The 19999-nt window shown below is 54.6% G+C and overlaps 1 protein-coding gene across 1 annotated transcript in view; it reads right to left on the reverse strand.

Annotated features, from left to right (window-relative positions):
• Positions 1 to 19999, reverse strand: part of fbn2 (fibrillin 2) — a 487109-nt gene that overhangs the window by 53973 nt on the left and 413137 nt on the right. The window contains exons 46-53 of the mRNA XM_085984430.1: positions 19492 to 19608; positions 17831 to 17959; positions 17605 to 17724; positions 17034 to 17159; positions 16413 to 16565; positions 15599 to 15664; positions 11764 to 11889; positions 11165 to 11284 (exon numbers count right to left, since the gene is read on the reverse strand). Coding sequence (XP_085840556.1) covers positions 11165 to 11284; positions 11764 to 11889; positions 15599 to 15664; positions 16413 to 16565; positions 17034 to 17159; positions 17605 to 17724; positions 17831 to 17959; positions 19492 to 19608 — 957 coding nt within the window. The remainder of the gene's footprint in view (positions 1 to 11164; positions 11285 to 11763; positions 11890 to 15598; positions 15665 to 16412; positions 16566 to 17033; positions 17160 to 17604; positions 17725 to 17830; positions 17960 to 19491; positions 19609 to 19999) is intronic.

Below are 19999 nucleotides of genomic sequence, written 5' to 3' on the forward strand. Positions count from 1 at the left end.
CTCCTCCCAGCCCCGATCACTGACCTTCCCCCCAGCCGAGCCTCCGATCACTGACCCTCGCCCCCCCAGCCCCGATCAGACAGACGCCGATCACGCCTCCCCTCCCCCAGCCCCAATCACTCACCTTCGCCCCCAAACCCCGATCACTGACCTTCCCCCAAGCCCCGATCACCGACCTTCCCTCCAGCCCCGATCACTGACCCACGCCCCGCAGCCTCGATCACCGACCTTCCCCCCGCAGCCCCGATCACCGACCTTCCCCCCCAGCCCCGATCACCGACCTTCCCCCCCAGCCCCGATCACTGACCCACGCACCCCCAGCCCCGATCACTGACCTTCCCCCCCAGCCCCGATCACCGACCTTCCCCCCCAGCCCCGATCACTGACCCACGCACCCCCAGCCCCGATCACTGACCTTCCCCCCCAGCCCCGATCACCGACCTTCCCACCCAGCCCCGATCACTGACCCTCCCCCCGCAGCCACGATCACCGACCTTCCCCCCCAGCCCCGATCACTGACCCACGCCTGCCCAGCCCCGATCACCGACCTTCCCCCGCAGCCCCGATCACTGACCCTCGCCCCCCCAGCCCCGATCACCGACCTTCCCCCCCAGCCCCGATCACCGACCTTCCCCCCCAGCCCCGATCACTGACCCTCGCCCCCCCAGCCCCGATCACCGACCGTCCCCCCCCAGCCCCGATCACCGACCCTCGCCCCCGCAGCCCCGATCACCGACCTTCCCCCCCAGCCCCGATCACCGACCTTCCCCCCCACCCCGATCACTGACCCTCGCCCCCCCAGCCCCGATCACCGACCTTCCCCCCCAGCCTCGATCACCGACCTTCCCCCCCAGCCCCGATCACTGACCCTCGCCCCTCCAGCCCCGATCACCGACCTTCCCCCCCAGCCCCGATCACCGACCTTCCCCCCAGCCCCGATCACCAATCTTCCCCCCCAGCCCCGATCACCGACCTTCCCCCCTAGCCCCGATCACCGACCTTCCCACCCAGCCCCGATCACTGACCCTCCCCCCGCAGCCACGATCACCGACCTTCCCCCCCAGCCCCGATCACTGACCCACGCCTGCCCAGCCCCGATCACTGACCTTCGCCCCCAGCCCCGATCACTGACCTTCGCCCCCCAGCCCCGATCACTGACCTTCGCCCCCCCAGCCCCGATCACTCACCTTCCCCCCCAGCCCCGATCACTGACCCTTGCCCCCCCAGCCCCGATCACTCACCTTCCCCCCCAGCCCCGATCACTGACCTTCCCCCCCAGCCCCGATCACTGACCCTCGCCCCCCCCAGCCCCGATCAACGACCGTCCCCCTCCCCCTCCCCAGCCCCAATCACTCACCTTCGCCCCCAAACCCCGATCACTGACCTTCCCCCAAGCCCCGATCACCGACCTTCCCTCCAGCCCCGATCACTGACCCACGCCCCGCAGCCTCGATCACCGACCTTCCCCCCGCAGCCCCGATCACCGACCTTCCCCCCCAGCCCCGATCACCGACCTTCCCCCCCAGCCCCGATCACTGACCCACGCACCCCCAGCCCCGATCACTGACCTTCCCCCCCAGCCCCGATCACCGACCTTCCCCCCCAGCCCCGATCACTGACCCACGCACCCCCAGCCCCGATCACTGACCTTCCCCCCCAGCCCCGATCACCGACCTTCCCACCCAGCCCCGATCACTGACCCTCCCCCCGCAGCCACGATCACCGACCTTCCCCCCCAGCCCCGATCACTGACCCACGCCTGCCCAGCCCCGATCACCGACCTTCCCCCGCAGCCCCGATCACTGACCCTCGCCCCCCCAGCCCCGATCACCGACCTTCCCCCCCAGCCCCGATCACCGACCTTCCCCCCCAGCCCCGATCACTGACCCTCGCCCCCCCAGCCCCGATCACCGACCTTCCCCCCCCAGCCCCGATCACCGACCCTCGCCCCCGCAGCCCCGATCACCGACCTTCCCCCCCAGCCCCGATCACCGACCTTCCCCCCACCCCGATCACTGACCCTCGCCCCCCCAGCCCCGATCACCGACCTTCCCCCCCAGCCTCGATCACCGACCTTCCCCCCCAGCCCCGATCACTGACCCTCGCCCCTCCAGCCCCGATCACCGACCTTCCCCCCCAGCCCCGATCACCGACCTTCCCCCCAGCCCCGATCACCGATCTTCCCCCCCAGCCCCGATCACCGACCTTCCCCCCTAGCCCCGATCACCGACCTTCCCCCCCAGCCCCGATCACTGACCATCCCCCGGCAGCCTCGATCACTGACCCCCCCGCAGCCCCGATCACCGAACTTCCCCCCCAGACCCGATCACTGACCCTCGCCCCCCAGCCTCGATCACCGACCTTCCCCCCCAACCCCGATCACAGACCTTCGCCCTCAGCCCCGATCACTGACCTTCCCCCCCAGCCCCGATCACCGACCTTCCTCCCCAACCGTGATCACTGACCTTCGCCCCCAGCCCCGATCACTGACCTTCGCCCCCAGCCCCGATCACTGACCTTCGCCCCCAGCCCCGATCACTGACCTTCGCCCCCCCAGCCCCGATCACTGACCTTCGCCCCCCCAGCCCCGATCACTCACCTTCCCCCCCAGCCCCGATCACTGACCCTTGCCCCCCCAGCCCCGATCACTCACCTTCCCCCCCAGCCCCGATCACCGACCTTCCCCCCGCAGCCCCGATCACCGACCTTCCCCCCCAGCCCCGATCACTGACCCTCGCACCCCCAGCCCCGATCACCGACCTTCCCCCCCCATCCCGATCACTGACCCTCGCCCCCCCAGCCCCGATCACTGACCCTCGCCCCCCCCAGCCCCGATCACTGACCTTCCCCCCCAGCCCCGATCACCGACCTTCCCCCCCCAGCCCCGATCACCGACCTTCCCCCCAGCCTCGATCACCGACCTTCCCCCCAGCCCCGATCACCGACCTTCCCCCCCAGCCCCGATCACTGACCTTCCCCCCTCAGCCCCGATCACCGACCTTCCCCCCTCAGCCCCGATCACCGACCTTCCCCCCCAGCCCCGATCACTGACCTTCCCCCCCAGCCCCGATCACTGACCTTCCCCCCCAGCCCCGATCACCGACCTTCCCCCCACCACCCCGATCACTGACCTTCCCCCCTCAGCCCCGATCACCGACCTTCCCCCCCCACCCCGATCACTGACCTTCCCCCCTCAGCCCCGATCACTCACCTTCACCCCCAGCCCCGATCACCGACCTTCCCCCCACCACCCCGATCACTGACCTTCCCCCCGAGCCCCGGTCACTGACCTTCCCCCCCAGCCCCGATCACCGACCTTCCCCCCCCGCAGCCCCGATCACTGACCCTCGCCCCCCAGCCCCGATCACCGACCTTCCCCCCCAGCCTCGATCACCTACCTTCTCCCCCCAGCCCCGATCACTCACCTTCCCCCCCAGCCCCGATCACTGACCCTTGCCCCCCCAGCCCCGATCACTCACCTTCCCCCCCAGCCCCGATCACTGACCTTCCCCCCCAGCCCCGATCACTGACCCTCGCCCCCCCAGCCCCGATCAACGACCGTCCCCTCCCCCTCCCCAGCCCCAATCACTCACCTTCGCCCCCAAACCCCGATCACTGACCTTCCCCCAAGCCCCGATCACCGACCTTCCCTCCAGCCCCGATCACTGACCCACGCCCCGCAGCCTCGATCACCGACCTTCCCCCCGCAGCCCCGATCACCGACCTTCCCCCCCAGCCCCGATCACCGACCTTCCCCCCCAGCCCCGATCACTGACCCACGCACCCCCAGCCCCGATCACTGACCTTCCCCCCCAGCCCCGATCACCGACCTTCCCCCCCAGCCCCGATCACTGACCCACGCACCCCCAGCCCCGATCACTGACCTTCCCCCCCAGCCCCGATCACCGACCTTCCCACCCAGCCCCGATCACTGACCCTCCCCCCGCAGCCACGATCACCGACCTTCCCCCCAGCCCCGATCACTGACCCACGCCTGCCCAGCCCCGATCACCGACCTTCCCCCGCAGCCCCGATCACTGACCCTCGCCCCCCCAGCCCCGATCACCGACCTTCCCCCCCAGCCCCGATCACCGACCTTCCCCCCCAGCCCCGATCACTGACCCTCGCCCCCCCAGCCCCGATCACCGACCTTCCCCCCCCAGCCCCGATCACCGACCCTCGCCCCCGCAGCCCCGATCACCGACCTTCCCCCCCAGCCCCGATCACCGACCTTCCCCCCCACCCCGATCACTGACCCTCGCCCCCCCAGCCCCGATCACCGACCTTCCCCCCCAGCCTCGATCACCGACCTTCCCCCCAGCCCCGATCACTGACCCTCGCCCCTCCAGCCCCGATCACCGACCTTCCCCCCAGCCCCGATCACCGACCTTCCCCCCAGCCCCGATCACCGATCTTCCCCCCCAGCCCCGATCACCGACCTTCCCCCCTAGCCCCGATCACCGACCTTCCCCCCCAGACCCGATCACTGACCCTCGCCCCCCAGCCTCGATCACCGACCTTCCCCCCCAACCCCGATCACAGACCTTCGCCCTCAGCCCCGATCACTGACCTTCCCCCCCAGCCCCGATCACCGACCTTCCTCCCCAACCGTGATCACTGACCTTCGCCCCCAGCCCCGATCACTGACCTTCGCCCCCAGCCCCGATCACTGACCTTCGCCCCCAGCCCCGATCACTGACCTTCGCCCCCCCAGCCCCGATCACTGACCTTCGCCCCCCCAGCCCCGATCACTCACCTTCCCCCCCAGCCCCGATCACTGACCCTTGCCCCCCCAGCCCCGATCACTCACCTTCCCCCCCAGCCCCGATCACCGACCTTCCCCCCGCAGCCCCGATCACCGACCTTCCCCCCCAGCCCCGATCACTGACCCTCGCACCCCCAGCCCCGATCACCGACCTTCCCCCCCCATCCCGATCACTGACCCTCGCCCCCCCAGCCCCGATCACTGACCCTCGCCCCCCCCAGCCCCGATCACTGACCTTCCCCCCCAGCCCCGATCACCGACCTTCCCCCCCCAGCCCCGATCACCGACCTTCCCCCCAGCCTCGATCACCGACCTTCCCCCCAGCCCCGATCACCGACCTTCCCCCCCAGCCCCGATCACTGACCTTCCCCCCTCAGCCCCGATCACCGACCTTCCCCCCTCAGCCCCGATCACCGACCTTCCCCCCCAGCCCCGATCACTGACCTTCCCCCCCAGCCCCGATCACTGACCTTCCCCCCCAGCCCCGATCACTCACCTTCACCCCCAGCCCCGATCACCGACCTTCCCCCCACCACCCCGATCACTGACCTTCCCCCCTCAGCCCCGATCACCGACCTTCCCCCCCCACCCCGATCACTGACCTTCCCCCCTCAGCCCCGATCACTCACCTTCACCCCCAGCCCCGATCACCGACCTTCCCCCCACCACCCCGATCACTGACCTTCCCCCCGCAGCCTCGATCACCGACCTTCCCCCCCTGCCCCGATCACCGACCTTCCCCCCCACCCCAATCACTGACCCTCGCCCCCCCAACTCCGATCACTGACCTTCCCCCCCAGCCCCGATCACTGACCCTCGCCCCCAGCCCCGATCACCGACCCTCGCCCCCCAGCCCCGATCAACGACCTTCCCCCCTAGCCCCGATCACCGACCTTCCCCCCAGCCCCGATCACCGACCTTCCCCCCCACCCCGATCACTGACCCACGCACCCCCAGCCCCGATCATTGACCTTCCCCCCCAGCCCCGATCACTGACCCTCGCCCCCCCAGCCTCGATCAACGACCGTCCCCTCCCCAGCCCCAATCACTCACCTTCGCCCCCCAACCACGATCACTGACCTTCCCCCAAGCCCCGATCACCGACCTTCCCCCCCACCCCGATCACTGACCCTCGCCCCCCCAGCCCCGATCACTGACCCTCGCCCCCCCAGCCCCGATCAGTGACCCTCGCCCCCCCAGCCCCGATCACCGACCTTCCCCCCGCAGCCTCGATCACCGACCTTCCCCCCCAGCCCTGATCACCGACCTTCCCCCCGCAGCCCCGATCACTGACCTTCCCCCCCAGCCCCGATCACCGACCTTCCCCCCCAGCCCCGATCACCGACCTTCCCCCCCAGCCCCGATCACCGACCTTCCCCCCCACCCCGATCACTGACCCTCGGCCCCCCAGCCCCGATCACCGACCTTCCCCCCCCACCCCGATCACTGACCCTCGCCCCCCCAACCCCGATCACTGACCTTCCCCCCCCAGCCCCGATCACTGACCCTCGCCCCCCCAGCCCCGATCACTGACCTTCCCCCCCAGCCCCGATCACTGACCCTCGCCCGCCCCCAGCCCCGATCACTGACCTTCCCCCCCAGCCTCGATCACCGACCTTCCCCCCCCAGTCTCGATCACCGACCTTCCCCCCCAGCCTCGATCACCGGCCTTCCCCCCCCAGCCTCGATCACCGACCTTCCCCCCCAGCCCCGATCACCGACCTTCCCCCCCAGCCCCGATCACTGACCTTCCCCCCGCAGCCTCGATCACCGACCTTCCCCCCCAGCCCCGATCACCGACCTTCCCCCCCAGCCCCGATCACCGACCTTCCCCCCCAGCCCCGATCACCGACCTTCCCCCCCAGCCCCGATCACCGACCTTCCCCCCCAGCCCCGATCACTGACCTTCCCCCCCAGCCCCGATCACCGACCTTCCCCCCCAGCCCCGATCACTGACCCTCGCCCCCCAGCCCCGATCACTGACCCTCGCCCCCCCAGCCCCGATCACTGACCTTCCCCCCACCCCGATCACTGACCCTCACCCCCCCTCAGCCCCGATCACTGACCCTTGCCCCCCCAGCCCCGATCACCGACCTTCCCCCCAGCCCCGATCACTGACCTTCCCCCCCAGCCCCGATCACCGACCTTCCCCCCCAGCCCCGATCAGTGACCCTCGCCCCCCAGCCCCGATCACCGACCTTCCCCCCCAGCCCCGATCACTGACCCTCGCCCCCCAGCCCCGATCACCGACCTTCCCCCCCAGCCCCGATCACTGACCCTCCCCACCAGCCCTGATCACTGACCTTCCCCCCCCAATCACTGACCTTCCCCCATCCAGCCCGATCACTGACCTTCCTCCCCCCAGCCCCGATCACTGACCTTCCCCCCCCAGCCCCGATCACTGACCCTCGCCCCCCCAGCCCTGATCACTGACCATCCCCCCCCCAGCCCCGATCACTGACTCTCGCCCCCCCCAGTCCCGATCACCGACCTTCAACCTCAGTCCCGATCACCGACCTTCCTCCCCTCCCAGCCCCAATCACCGACCTTCAACCCCAGCCCCGATCAGCGACCTTCCCCCGCAGCCCCGATCACTGACCTTCGCCCCCCAGCCTCGATCACCGACCTTCCCCTCCAGCCCTGATCACCGACCTTCGCCCCCCAGCCCCGATCACCGGCCTTCCCCCCACCCCGATCACCGACCTCCCCCCCCAGCCCCGATCACCGATCTTCGCCCCCAGCCCCGATCAGTGACCTTCCCCCCCGGCACCGATCACCGACCTTCGTCCCCAGCCCCGATCACCGACCTTCGCCCCCCAGCCCCGATCACTGACCTTCGCCCCCCAGCCCCGATCATTGACCTTCGCCCCCCAGCCCCGATCATTGACCTTCGCCCCCCCGATCACTAACATTCCCCCCGAGTCCCGATCACCGACCTTCGCCCCCAGCCCCGATCACCGACCTTCGCCCCCCAGCACCAATCACCGACCTTCGCCCCCCCAGCCCCGATCACCGACCTTCGCCCCCAGCCCCGATCACCGACCTTCAACCCCAGCCCCGATCACCGACCTTCAACCCCAGCCCCAATCACCGACCTTCGCCCCCCAGCCCCGATCATTGACCTTCGCCCCCCAGCCCCGATCACCGAACTTCGCCCCCCAGCCCCGATCACTGACCTTCAACCCCCCGATCACCGACCTTCCACCCGAGTCCCGATCACTGACCTTCCCCCCCCAGTCCCGATCACCGACCTTCAACCCCAGTCCCGATCACCGACCTTCGCCCCCAGCCCCGACCACTGACATTCCCCCCAGCCCCGATCACTGACCATCCCCCCCAGCTCCGATTGCCGACCTTCGCCCCCCCAGCCCCGATCACCGACCTTCGCCCCCAGCCCCGATCACCGACCTTCGCCCCCCGATCACTGACCTTCCCCCCGAGTCCCGATCACCGACCTTCGCCCCCAGCCCCGATCACCAACCTTCAACCCCAGCCCCGATCACCGACCTTCAACCCCAGCCCCAATCACCGACCTTCGCCCCCAGACCTGATCAACGACCTTCGCCCCCAGCTCGATCACCGACTTTCACCCCCAGCCCCGATCACTAACCTTCCCCCATCCCGATCACCGACTTTCCCCTCCAGCCCCGATCACTGACCTTCACCCCCAGCCCGATCACCGACTTTCCCCTCCAGCCCCGATCACTGACCTTCACCCCCAGCCCTGATCACTGAACTTCCCCCCCAGACCCGATCACCGACCTTCGCCCCAGCCCTGATCACTGACCTTCACCCCAGCCCTGATCCCTGACCTTTGCCCCCCAGCCCCGATCACCGACCTACCCCCCAGCACCGATCACTGACCTTCGCCCCCAGCCCCGATCACCGACCTTCGCGCCCCCAGCCCCAATCACCGACCTTCGCCCCCCCAGCCCGATCACTGACCTTCGCCCCCCAGCCCCGATCACTGACCTTCTCCCCCACGATCACTGACCTTTGCCCCCAGACCCGATCACTGACCTTCTCCCCCACGATCACTGACCTTCGCCCCCAGTCCCGATCACTGACCTTCGCCCCCAGTCCCGATCACCGACCTTCGCCCCCAGTCCCGATCACCGACCTTCCCTCCCCCAGCCCCGATCACCGACCTTCGCCCCCCAGCCCCGATCACCGACCTTCGCCCCCCCAGTCCCGATCACTGACCTTCGCCCCCAGTCCCGATCACCGACCTTCAACCCCAGCCCCGATGACTGACCTTCCCCCCCCAGCCCCGATCACTGACCTTCCCCCCCCCAGCCCCGATCACTGACCTTTCCCCCCCCCAGCCCCGATCACCGACCATACTGGAGGCTTAGGAGACCATTGAGCACTCGAAAACCGACATTGCACGGACAAATTTCTAGACCGCTGTGTCTTTTGTGTACACGCGCAGACTCATAGACAGAGACATCTTGGTAACATGCTCTGTAAATGGTACTGTCAGCAGATTAGCAAAATTCACTTGCACAGATTTCTTTACCACATCTTGGGAATTCCAGCGACAGCCTTATAGACTGTTTTGGTTTTTTTTGAGGTGGTTAGGGAGGAATAGTTGTGATTTCTTTACTACCATAATTTTACTGGCACAAATATCAATTGTGCTTACTAATGGAATATATATCTATACAGGACTGCATAAAAAAGGTACAGATTTAAGAGTGTGTTTATAAGGGTAAATTCATTGATTCCACACTCCCAATTACGAGCCATACTCAATAGGGGAAAGGGCCACAATACTGTGCCATCAGTTCTCTGAACACCTGCTCCCTTCTAGCATGGCATCCTACTGGGGCACTCTATAATGTACAAAATTGCTTCAAATAATCTGCCAGTCATCGGAAAAAATGGTGGTTGTTGGCACAGGAGAAAACCATCTCTTGAAATGGTTGTCCATGCTGCCCAATGCACTGATGTCACCTCATGTACACTACAGGGCTGATTTTGTAAATGGGCACTCAATTGTATGGAAGGAAAACGTGCCTGTAATTTCTTAATATGTGTTCTATACAGGCTGGGTTTCCTGTTGAGCATATGCACTTGTAAAATTGGCCCTTAGTGTTCCGTTGCCAAAATTCGATGCAGCTTTATAATACAAATACAGGATTAAAAATAATAGCCTAGATTCTCTGCTGGAATTACTTCACCAGAATGTGACAGAAACATCTTCGGTAGCAGTTCTGCTGGCTCTCACAGAATGCCTTGGAGACCTGCTAGAGCCAATTTACCCATCCCCCTCCTCAGCAGAGACTTGGGAGCCACCTAAAAAATGCAAATGTCTCTTTCCCCAGAAAATCTGTCGGGGTCAGCTGGGCGCCCTTGTGGTGGGTCATAATCCCACCCCACCAAAGATGTTCCAAAATTCCGCAAAAGCAGGAACTCCTGATCAATGGCTGTAAATAGTTTGGGAAAAGGGGAGGTGCAACGAGACCTGGGTGTCCTTGTGCACCAGTCACTGAAGGTAAACATGCAGGTGCAGCAGGCGGTTAAGAAGGCAAATGGTATGTTGGCCTTCATAGCAAGAGGGTTCGAGTACAGGAACAAGGATGTCTTGCTGCAGTTGTACAGGGCCTGGTGAGACCGCACCTTGAGTATTGTGTGCAGTTTTGGTCGCCTTATCTGAGGAAGGACGTTCTTGCCATGGAAGGAGTGCAGCGAAGATTCACCAGGCTGATACCTGGGATGGCAGGGATGACGTATGAGGAGAGATTGTGTCGATTGGGCTTGTACTTGCTGGAGTTTAGAAGATTGAGAGGGGATCTCATCGAAACCTATAAAATTCTAACAGGATTAGACAGACTAGATGTAGGAAGGATGTTCCCGATGGCCGGGGAGTCCAGAACCAGGGGTCATAGTCTAAGGATAAGGGGTAAGCCATTTAGGACTGAAATGAGGAGGAATTTCTTCACCCAGAGAGTGGTGAACCTGTGGAATTCCCTGCCACAGAGGGCGGTGGAGGCCAGTTCATTAAATATATTCAAGAAGGAGTTGGATATATTTCTTAAGGCTAAAGGGATCAAGGGATATGGGGAGAAGGCAGGGACAGGGTACTGAATTTGGATGATCAGCCATGATTTCATTGAATGGCGGAGCAGGCTTGAAGGGCCGAATGGCCTACTCCTGCTCCTATCTTCTATGTTTCTATATTCAAGAAGGAGTTAGATATAGTTCTTAAGGCTAAAGGGATCAAGGGATATGGGGAGAAAGCAGGGACAGGGTACTGAATTTGGATGATCAGCCATGAACTCACTGAATGGCAGAGCAGGCTTGAAGGGCCAAATGGCCTACTCCTGCTCCTATCTTCTATGTTTCTAAATCTACAAATAGCAGCCTGTTGCCAATTGTACATGTGTCACTTCTTACCTTCACAAGTCATCATTGGACCTGGCTCAAATCCTTCGTCACAAGTGCATTCGAATCCACCAACTACATTGGTGCAAGTGCCATTGCCACAGGGGTTACCAATGGAACATTCGTCAGTGTCTGTTTTTTTGAAAAACAACAAATTATTGACTTTTTGAGATAATACGCTTTGCTTTTTACTTACAATACTTTTAACCAGTGTGTATTACAATATTGTAACATTATAATATTATAAAATTACAAGTGTACATCCTCAATACTTGCTGGTAAATGTACACACAGAAATCTGGAAATGTACACGGTTAGTGTAATATATACAACATAATTGATGTAATAAGATGAGTCTGCAGTGTCAGTTAACATGTTGGGGGTCTTTTTGACTCTCAGCGGGGGCAGAAAACTGACGGTAGCAGATTGGCCACCCATTGTACACCCTGTCCGACTTTCCTTTGCATTGAAGTCAATAGAAAGGAAATCTGGTCGGGTATATAAACAGCGGCTGACCCAAAACCACCAGTTTCCACCCCAATCGAAAGTGAATCTTACCCACTGTTGACTTTGTTTATTCACGCTATAATGACCAACAACGATTTCCCTACCAGCACAATTAACTCCACTGTAATCCAGGTTGTATCCCATCGGGCACTCGCATCGGAAGGATCCATCTGTGTTGATGCAATGGCCATTTGAACATATTCCAGGGTTTTCCAGACATTCATTAACATCTAGAGTGCAAAACAATACACTGATTCAGAATAAATCAAAGGACATGATGGGCCAAAATTTGTGGTGGGTATGACGGCATACTCAGAGTACGCCGTCATACTGCCTTTAAAATGGACCGCAAGTTCGGGATTTCTGCATGCGCTTCGACAGATTATCTGCACCGACGGGGAAATCCTAATTGCTGGCGCAGAGTTGGGCTAATTGCCCACTAACTACCCAGCAATTACGCCGGAAAATTTTACGGCTGATGCAAACAGGCACAGGGCCGGTTTGCACAGTGTAAGGGGATACCTCCTGACAAATCCAAGTGATTTTAAAAGCTATATGAGGCCGGAAATGGAAGCATTTTAGGATTTTGTCCATGAACAGTATTTATTGTCCATGAAAAGTTTGGAGGAAGCGGTTGCTACGTTGAGGTTTTTTTTTTGCATCTATGTGGAGCATAAGCTTAAAAAAAAAAGTTCAGAAAGTGGAGGAAAGGGAACAAAAACAAATCCTCGTCACTAGAGCCTTCCTGGATTTAATGTGCATAAACATCTATGTTATAAATAATGAGAGACTTCTTCTGTTTGCTGATTGCAACACCGGCCCACGTGATCCCAGGTATGCGTCCGCACACGTTGCGCCCCTGGGATCCATGGGCCACTATGCTGTCCTCTACAATGCAGCGTCTGCAGCAAGTTCTTGACGGAGGGTCCCCATCAGGTAAGTTTGCATTCCATTGGATGCCGGCGGCGCAATCGTAGTTATGCTGCCGACCGCAAAATCCAGGCCGATAATTTGCACTACTTCCGTCTTAATGAATAAGAGTCAAACCAGGATCTATCCAATACATTCAACCATTGATGCATCCCCAGAATCATGGTAGAACCTATTCAAGATTTGGCTAGATTTTTCCTCCTTTTTACAACCGTTGCTCCTGAAAGTGCAGATTGTTTGCTGAGGTACAAGTTTCATGGTTTCTGTGCATTGTTGCCCTCTTATAGAATCATAGAATGGTTACAGCACAGAAGGGGGCCATTCGGCCCGTCGAGCCCGTGCCAGCTCTCTGCAAGAGCACTTCAGCTAGTCCCACTCCCCCGCCCGTTCCCTGTAGCCCTGCAAATTTTTTTTCTTCAGGTACTTATCCAATTCCCTTTTGAAAGCCACGATTGAGTCTGCCTCCACCACTCTTTCTGGCAGTGCATTCAGATTCTAACAACTCGCTGTGTAAAAAGTTTTTCCTCATGTCGCATTTGGTTCTTTTGCCAATCACCTTAAATCTGTGTCCTCTGGTTCTCGACCCTTCCGCCAAAGGGAACAGTTTCTCTCTGTCTATTCTGTCTCGACCCAGCATGATTTTGAACACCTATATCAAATCTCCTCTCAAACTTCTCTAATCCAAGGAGCACAACCCCAGCTTCTGCAGCCTATCCACAAAACTGAAGTCCCTCATCCCTGGAATCATTCTTGTAAATCTTTTCTGCACCCTCTCCAAGGCCTTCACATCCTTCCTAAAGTGTGGTGCCCTGAATTGAACACAATACTCCATTTGAGGCCGAACCAGTGTTTTATAAAGGCTCATCATAACTTCCTTGTTTTTGTACTCTATGCCTCTAGTTATGAAGCCTAGAATCCCGTAAGCCTTTTTAACCGCTTTCTCAACCTGCCCTGCCAGCTTCAATGATTTGTGCACATATACTCTGTATATCTCTTTGTTCATGCACCCCTTTTAGAATTGTACCCTCTGGTTTATATTGCCTCTCCTCATTCTTCCTACCAAAATGTATCACTTCGTACTTTTCTGCATTAAATTTCATCTGCCTCATGTCCGTCCATTCCGCCAGCCTGTCTATGTCTTCTTGAGGTCTATCACTATCCTCCTCACTGTTCACTATACTTCCAAGTTTTGTGTCACTTGCAAATTTTGAAATTGTGCCCTGTCCACCCACTCCAAGTCATTAATATATATCAAGAAAAGCAGTGGTCCTAGTACCAACCCCTGGGGAACACCACTGTATACCTTCCTCCAGTCTGAAAAACAACTGTTCACCACTACTCTCTGTTTCCTGTCATTTAGCCAATTTCATATCCATGCTGCCACTGTCCCTTTCATTCCATGGGCTTCAACTTTGCTGGCAAGCCTATTATGTGGCACTTTATCAAACGCCTTTTGGAAGTCCATGTACACCACGTCAACTGCACTGCCCTCATCAACCCTCTCTGTTACCTCATCAAAAACTCAATCAAGTTAGCGAAACACGATTTGCCTTTAACAAATCTGTGCTGGCGTTCCTTAATTAATCCACACTTGTCCAAATGACTGTTAATTTTGACCATGATTATTGCTTTCCCACTACTGAACTTAAACTGACTGACCTGAAGTTGCTGGGTTTATCCTTACACCCTTTTTTGAACCAGGGTGTAACATTTGCAATTCTCCAGTCCTCTGGCACCACTCCTATATCTAAGGAGGATTAAAAGATTATGGCCAGTACCTCTGTGATTTCCACCTTAACTTCCCTCCCCCTAGGATGCATCCCATTCGGTCCTGGTGACTTATCTACTTTAAGTACAGCCAACCTTTCTAGTACCTCCTCTTTATCGATTTTTATCTCATCCAGTATCTCCACTACCTCCTCTTTCACTATGACTTTGGTAGCATCTTCTTCCTTGTTAAAAGCAGTTGCAAAGTACTCATTTAGTACCTCAGCCATGCCCTCTGCCTCCATGCGTAGGTCTCCTGTTTGGTCCCTAATCAGCCCCATCCCTCTTCTTACTACCTATTTACTATTTATAAGCCTTTTGAGTTCCCTTTTATGTTAGCTGCCAATCTACAGTATTCTCATACTCGCTCTTTGCCACTCTTGTTTTCTTTTTCACTTACCCTCTGAACTTTCTATATTCAACCCCAATGCACACAGACTAAGCAAATGAGAACCCTAATTCTACAATAACATATATTAAATATTCCTAAGCCTTGGCTCGTGTGCAAATACTCTTCCATTCTATTTAATTTTTATATTGTGTTGTTCTTAAAGCTGCATTACCTCACAATGTTACCTCAAGTGTTGAACCCTGAATGGTATTCATCTTTCCAGTTATATTCCAACATTGGGATCAACATCCAGGAGGAGGAAATATGGCACTCCTGCATTAACTCATTGGTAGCCAGGAAGAGACAGACATGTTTGACAAATCTCTGGTCAGGAGAACTGACCTGTAGGGTCTCTCTAATGCTATCTTAGTGGAAAATATGGTCATATGGAGATATTCTATGGTGCCTTTTTAATCATGTTTCTGGTTAGAGTAATTTATACTGAAAATACTTCCTGCCAACTAGTTATTCGTTTAACTTATTGATAAAAAACTTCTACTAACTACAACTTGCTGAACTTCCTTTAATTTTGAAACAATGGAAAAAAGAGTTGATGGGATAGTAGAGTTCAAACATGCATTTAACCATATATGTGTGGGATTTTGTTTCCCCTCACCCAATAGTGATGCAAGTGAATGATATAACTCAGCTGCCTACTGCACCACTCAGTGCAGTGCAACTGGTGCATAATAGTTTAATAAATGCAGCCACTTCAAGTGTACTTGTATTTAAATATTGGGTGTATCTAGTGACAATGGCAGTGTCAATAGCAGTTTCTGCAGTGTCAGTGTCAATAATCACTGTGTTAAACAATACATTGTAGTCCCACTCCCTTGTGTAGCTGCTCTTACCTTCACGAGACTCCCCAAAGCCAGGAATGGTACCATGACCATATGGACACAGATCCAGGAAAGCAACTGTAAAAGAGATAACATTCATTTTAAAAATGATTGCAACTCATAAAACACATGCCAAAATTCAAAGTCTTTCTTCTCTGTTTCATTTATAGGGCTGATCATTTAAATGAAATCTAAATCAGTAGATTGCTTAAATATTGCAATGTATTTGACTGTCCAGTGAACACTACTTCTTTGTCGTGTTTCATGGTCTTGGCGTACACCCGGTATTTAAAGAAACCAAGGGAAACACTCATCGAAGTATACAAAACAGTAAACGGGAGAGAAAAGCCATATCCAGAACACTACTTGAAGCTAAACAAGGGACCACAAGTTCAAACTAATAAAAGAAACATTTGGCAACCAGGTCAGGAAGTTCTTCTTCACATAAAGAGTGATCTACACATGAGGTAGGGCAGCACAAGCAAAAATCCTAGAACCATTTAAGTATGCTATAGATAGTGGTCTTTCTGGAAGGATGGACTGACTGCTCTTCCTCACCCATATCTGTTTTGTGATCTTGTGAAATTAATGCTGGATACTGAAAATATTCAATTGGTTAGATTATTTTATTGGGAAAAAGTTGTGGGGAGTCATGTGGCTAAATTCCCAATATGCACTCTCGATATGCAAAGCTGTATGTGAGAGCACTAGCGCAAAACATTTTACCCAAATAAGTTGTTCTCCAGGTACTTCTACCATAATTAATGTTATCTGAGATTTACGAGTTGAACTGGACATGGTGCAATGTCAGGCCAATGTGCTTTACCTTCTCCATCCTTAGGGCAGAGCTCACAGGGATCTCCCCAGCCCTCTCCTGGCATTTTACTGCAACAGCACTTTGCTTTGGTTGTGTTGAAAGGTTTCGCAACTGAACACTTTCCATTCTCGAACTTTGTGAAGCAGAAACTTTCGCGTGTATCTAGGGGAGACAAATCAGACCAGTGTACCTTTTGAAACAGACTCATAATAAAGCACACTTCACACACCAAGCGCAAACAAAAACATTGCTTACTAAAAAGATGAAGATGGTGGGTGTGCTGAGTTGAACTTTTTAAACATATGCACCTGGAATATCTGCAAAGGTTTACCAGTAGGGGATTTGTAGAACCCCTAGAGAAATGGCTAAAACGATCATTTATGGTGCTTCTCCAGGGTTTCCACTGAAGTTATAGTGGGAGATTGGAAGAGTCCTATGGAAATTCAGGGCCATACAGTAAATCATTTGTTCTGATTTAATTTACAACAATCTTCTGACAAAAAAATACTTTTTGGTATACTACACGACTGACTATTATTATTTTTTTAAAAGCACTTAAAAATGTATACATAATCTGAAGTAAGAATTCTATAGTCCATAATAACAGATTTTCAGTAAATATAGACTTACCGAAGCACCTACGCCCGTTCTCTGAGAGGATAAAGCCTGGACGGCAAACACATTGGAAACTGCCAGCGGTGTTGTCACAATTACCAAAGAGACAGATATTGGGGTCTTCTTCACATTCATTTATATCTGCAGAACAGGGGAAAGTATTTGTCTGAGCAATAGAAAAAGCATTTCGGACTGTGCTCAGTACTCTAAGGACCTCAGAGCAGTCTTTGGATAACGACAGGAATATGGAGAGGACACCGTTTTCCAAAGAGCTCTCAATCATGTTATTCAGTGGACATTAATTCAGAGTTACTATTTGGCTCTATCAGGCAAAGGAAAGGAAAAACTTAAGGAAAACAACTGAAGCTATTATTTTGTGAGTTAATACAATTTTGACAAAACTGCCAATTCTCAGTGAAAACTTTTATAATTACACAAGCCAGACGAACATTTGCAATATTTTAACTCACACATGCTCTATTTACTGGCACTTGAAATGGTGTGATTGTCCCTAGATAAGTAAGTTCAAGTTTTTAAATAGAAGCTTCAGGCATATAGAACAGCAAAAAGCATTGCCGGTCCTCACCTATACAGTTTTCATTCTGCACTTCATATCCTGAAGGACAGATACATCTGTATGCACCGTCGAGGTTCTGGCAGGTCCCAGGGGCACACGATCCAGCGAACAACACGCATTCATTGATATCTTTCCAGAAAACAAGCAGACATGTATTTATAGGCTACGTAGAGAACCAAAATATCAGTTCCAAGGTTTCCAAAGCTGGCTGTAAGGCAATTATTGACACACTCACCCATGCAGTTCTTGTTGTCGGGTGTAAGCTCATAGCCATCCTGACACAAACACTGGAAGGAGCCAATGCTATTAAAACATTGTCCATTCCTACAGACTTGGCCAAACAGAATAGTGCATTCATCGATATCTGAGGGTGTGATGAAGAATATTTTCAATGGAAATTCTGTGCATTCACTCTCATTTATCAAGTAACTTCCTAACCACAGTTCATTTATTTATGTGACAGAATAAAAAGTGAAGCAAAGATCCAATGGTACAGCACAGGAGTCGCAAGTACAGGGCCTAAGCCCAAATTCCAAAGGTCAACTAACATTTGCTTACTGGAAAAGTAAATATGAAATTCTTATCACCCAATCATAAAACCCACTGATGGAAAAATTTGTTGTCTAGACTATTTCTCCCGGTTGAAAGAGAAAACACAAAGGCTGGTACTAATGGCAGGAACTATTGGAATAAAGTGAAAAATATCAACAAACAAAAAGGAACAATTGAGTTTTTAATATAAGGTAATATACAGTAACAAGGGCTGGGAAATTCCTCGGTACTGCTCCGCCGACATTAATTTGCAGTAAGTGCAACAGAAACCCTGTTTACGCTGTAAGCAGGGTTTCCACCACACTTCCAGCAAAGTAACGCCGCCAGAGCGGGAACATCTTCAAGGAATTTCTCGGTCAATGGGGACTGACATATATTGAGGAATGTTTTTCAAGCAAACGCTGCAATTATTGCATGTGACAGCTAAGTACATTCCTCAGTACTGTTCAATTAAGCAGAGGCTGGGCACTTCCTCACAGGGAGGAATGGAAAAGTGATAGTTTTACTTCTTGACAACTCCTAACATCCTGGTACAGAGCAATACTCATAAAAGGCAGAAGGGTTAGGTGCACACCTATTCTGGACAAGGTGAAACAGCTTGTCATGGCCTACATTATCTAGTCCCTTTAGAATCCTAAAAACAGCAATTATATCACCTCCCAACTTTATCTTTTCCAGTTTAAGAACATGGCCAATTTACGTAATTATTCCTCATAGTGGTTAGCACTGTTGCCTCACAGCGCCAGGGACCCGGGTTCGAATCCGGCCTCGGGTGACTGTCTGTGTGGAGTTTGCACATTCTCCCTGTGTTTGCGTGGGTTTCCTCCGGGTGCTCCGGTTTCCTCCCACAGTCCAAAGATGTGCGGGTTAGGTTGATTGGCTATGATAAATTGACCCTTAGTGTTAGGGGGATTAAATACGTGGGGTTACGGGGATAGGGTGGGATATGTGTCGGTGCAGGCTCGATGGGCCGAAATGGCCTCTATCTGCACTGTGGGGTTTCTGTGTGTGTGTGATAATAAAATCCCTCCATTCCCTCAGTCATTCTGGTTGCCCTATTCTGTATCCTTTTATATTTCATAAAACAATTTTATTAGTTACTGGTTATGCGTGATTTATGTGTAAATACTTATTTTTAAAAATGCATTCAATCTTAAACACATGACATTTTCCCTGTTAAGCTCTTTGGAAAAGTATAAATTCCCATAAGCTAAAGTTTATATTAGCGGGTCAGTGCCAAAGCAACTATCTTCTACCTGTTATGGATTATGCAGCACTAAATTAACAGCGTTACGGCAAAGAAACAGTCTCATGAGAAGGCTCAGGATATGTTTTGTGACTCACCCATGCAGTCATTATTGTGAGTTATCTCAAATCCTGGGAAACAGAGACAATTGTAAGATCCCACAGTGTTCTTGCAGGTTCCATTTCCACAAGGCTGCCGTTCACATTCATCAATATCTGTAAATATGAAATTATTCTGTTAACTTTAGTCTGAGGAATGAATGGGAATTGATAAACATTTAGCATAACCACTCCTATGAGTGGTGTTTTAAAAGTGAAAGGACATATAGTTGATTTTGGATGTACAGTATCCATTTCTTTACAGAAATGCTCACAAGCTATCAGTGGGTGATCAATTCTAACAATCGGCTACAAAGGAAAAGCAATTTTAGCAATTGTTTGTCTTGTAATTACATTTGGCCTTCTACAACTTTTAATTTGTATGGACTACTTTATTCTGCGCACTGTTGGATTCTTCGTTATTTATTTAATCTGCAATCAATTATACGTTGTTACCACTGGCAGTTTTGGTTGGTATCTACATAGGCTCCCACTAATGTATTTCATA

This window comes from Somniosus microcephalus, chromosome 1, assembly GCF_052327205.1.
Source record: "Somniosus microcephalus isolate GS21.2 chromosome 1, FLI_Smic_1.0, whole genome shotgun sequence".
Taxonomy (NCBI): domain Eukaryota; kingdom Metazoa; phylum Chordata; class Chondrichthyes; order Squaliformes; family Somniosidae; genus Somniosus; species Somniosus microcephalus.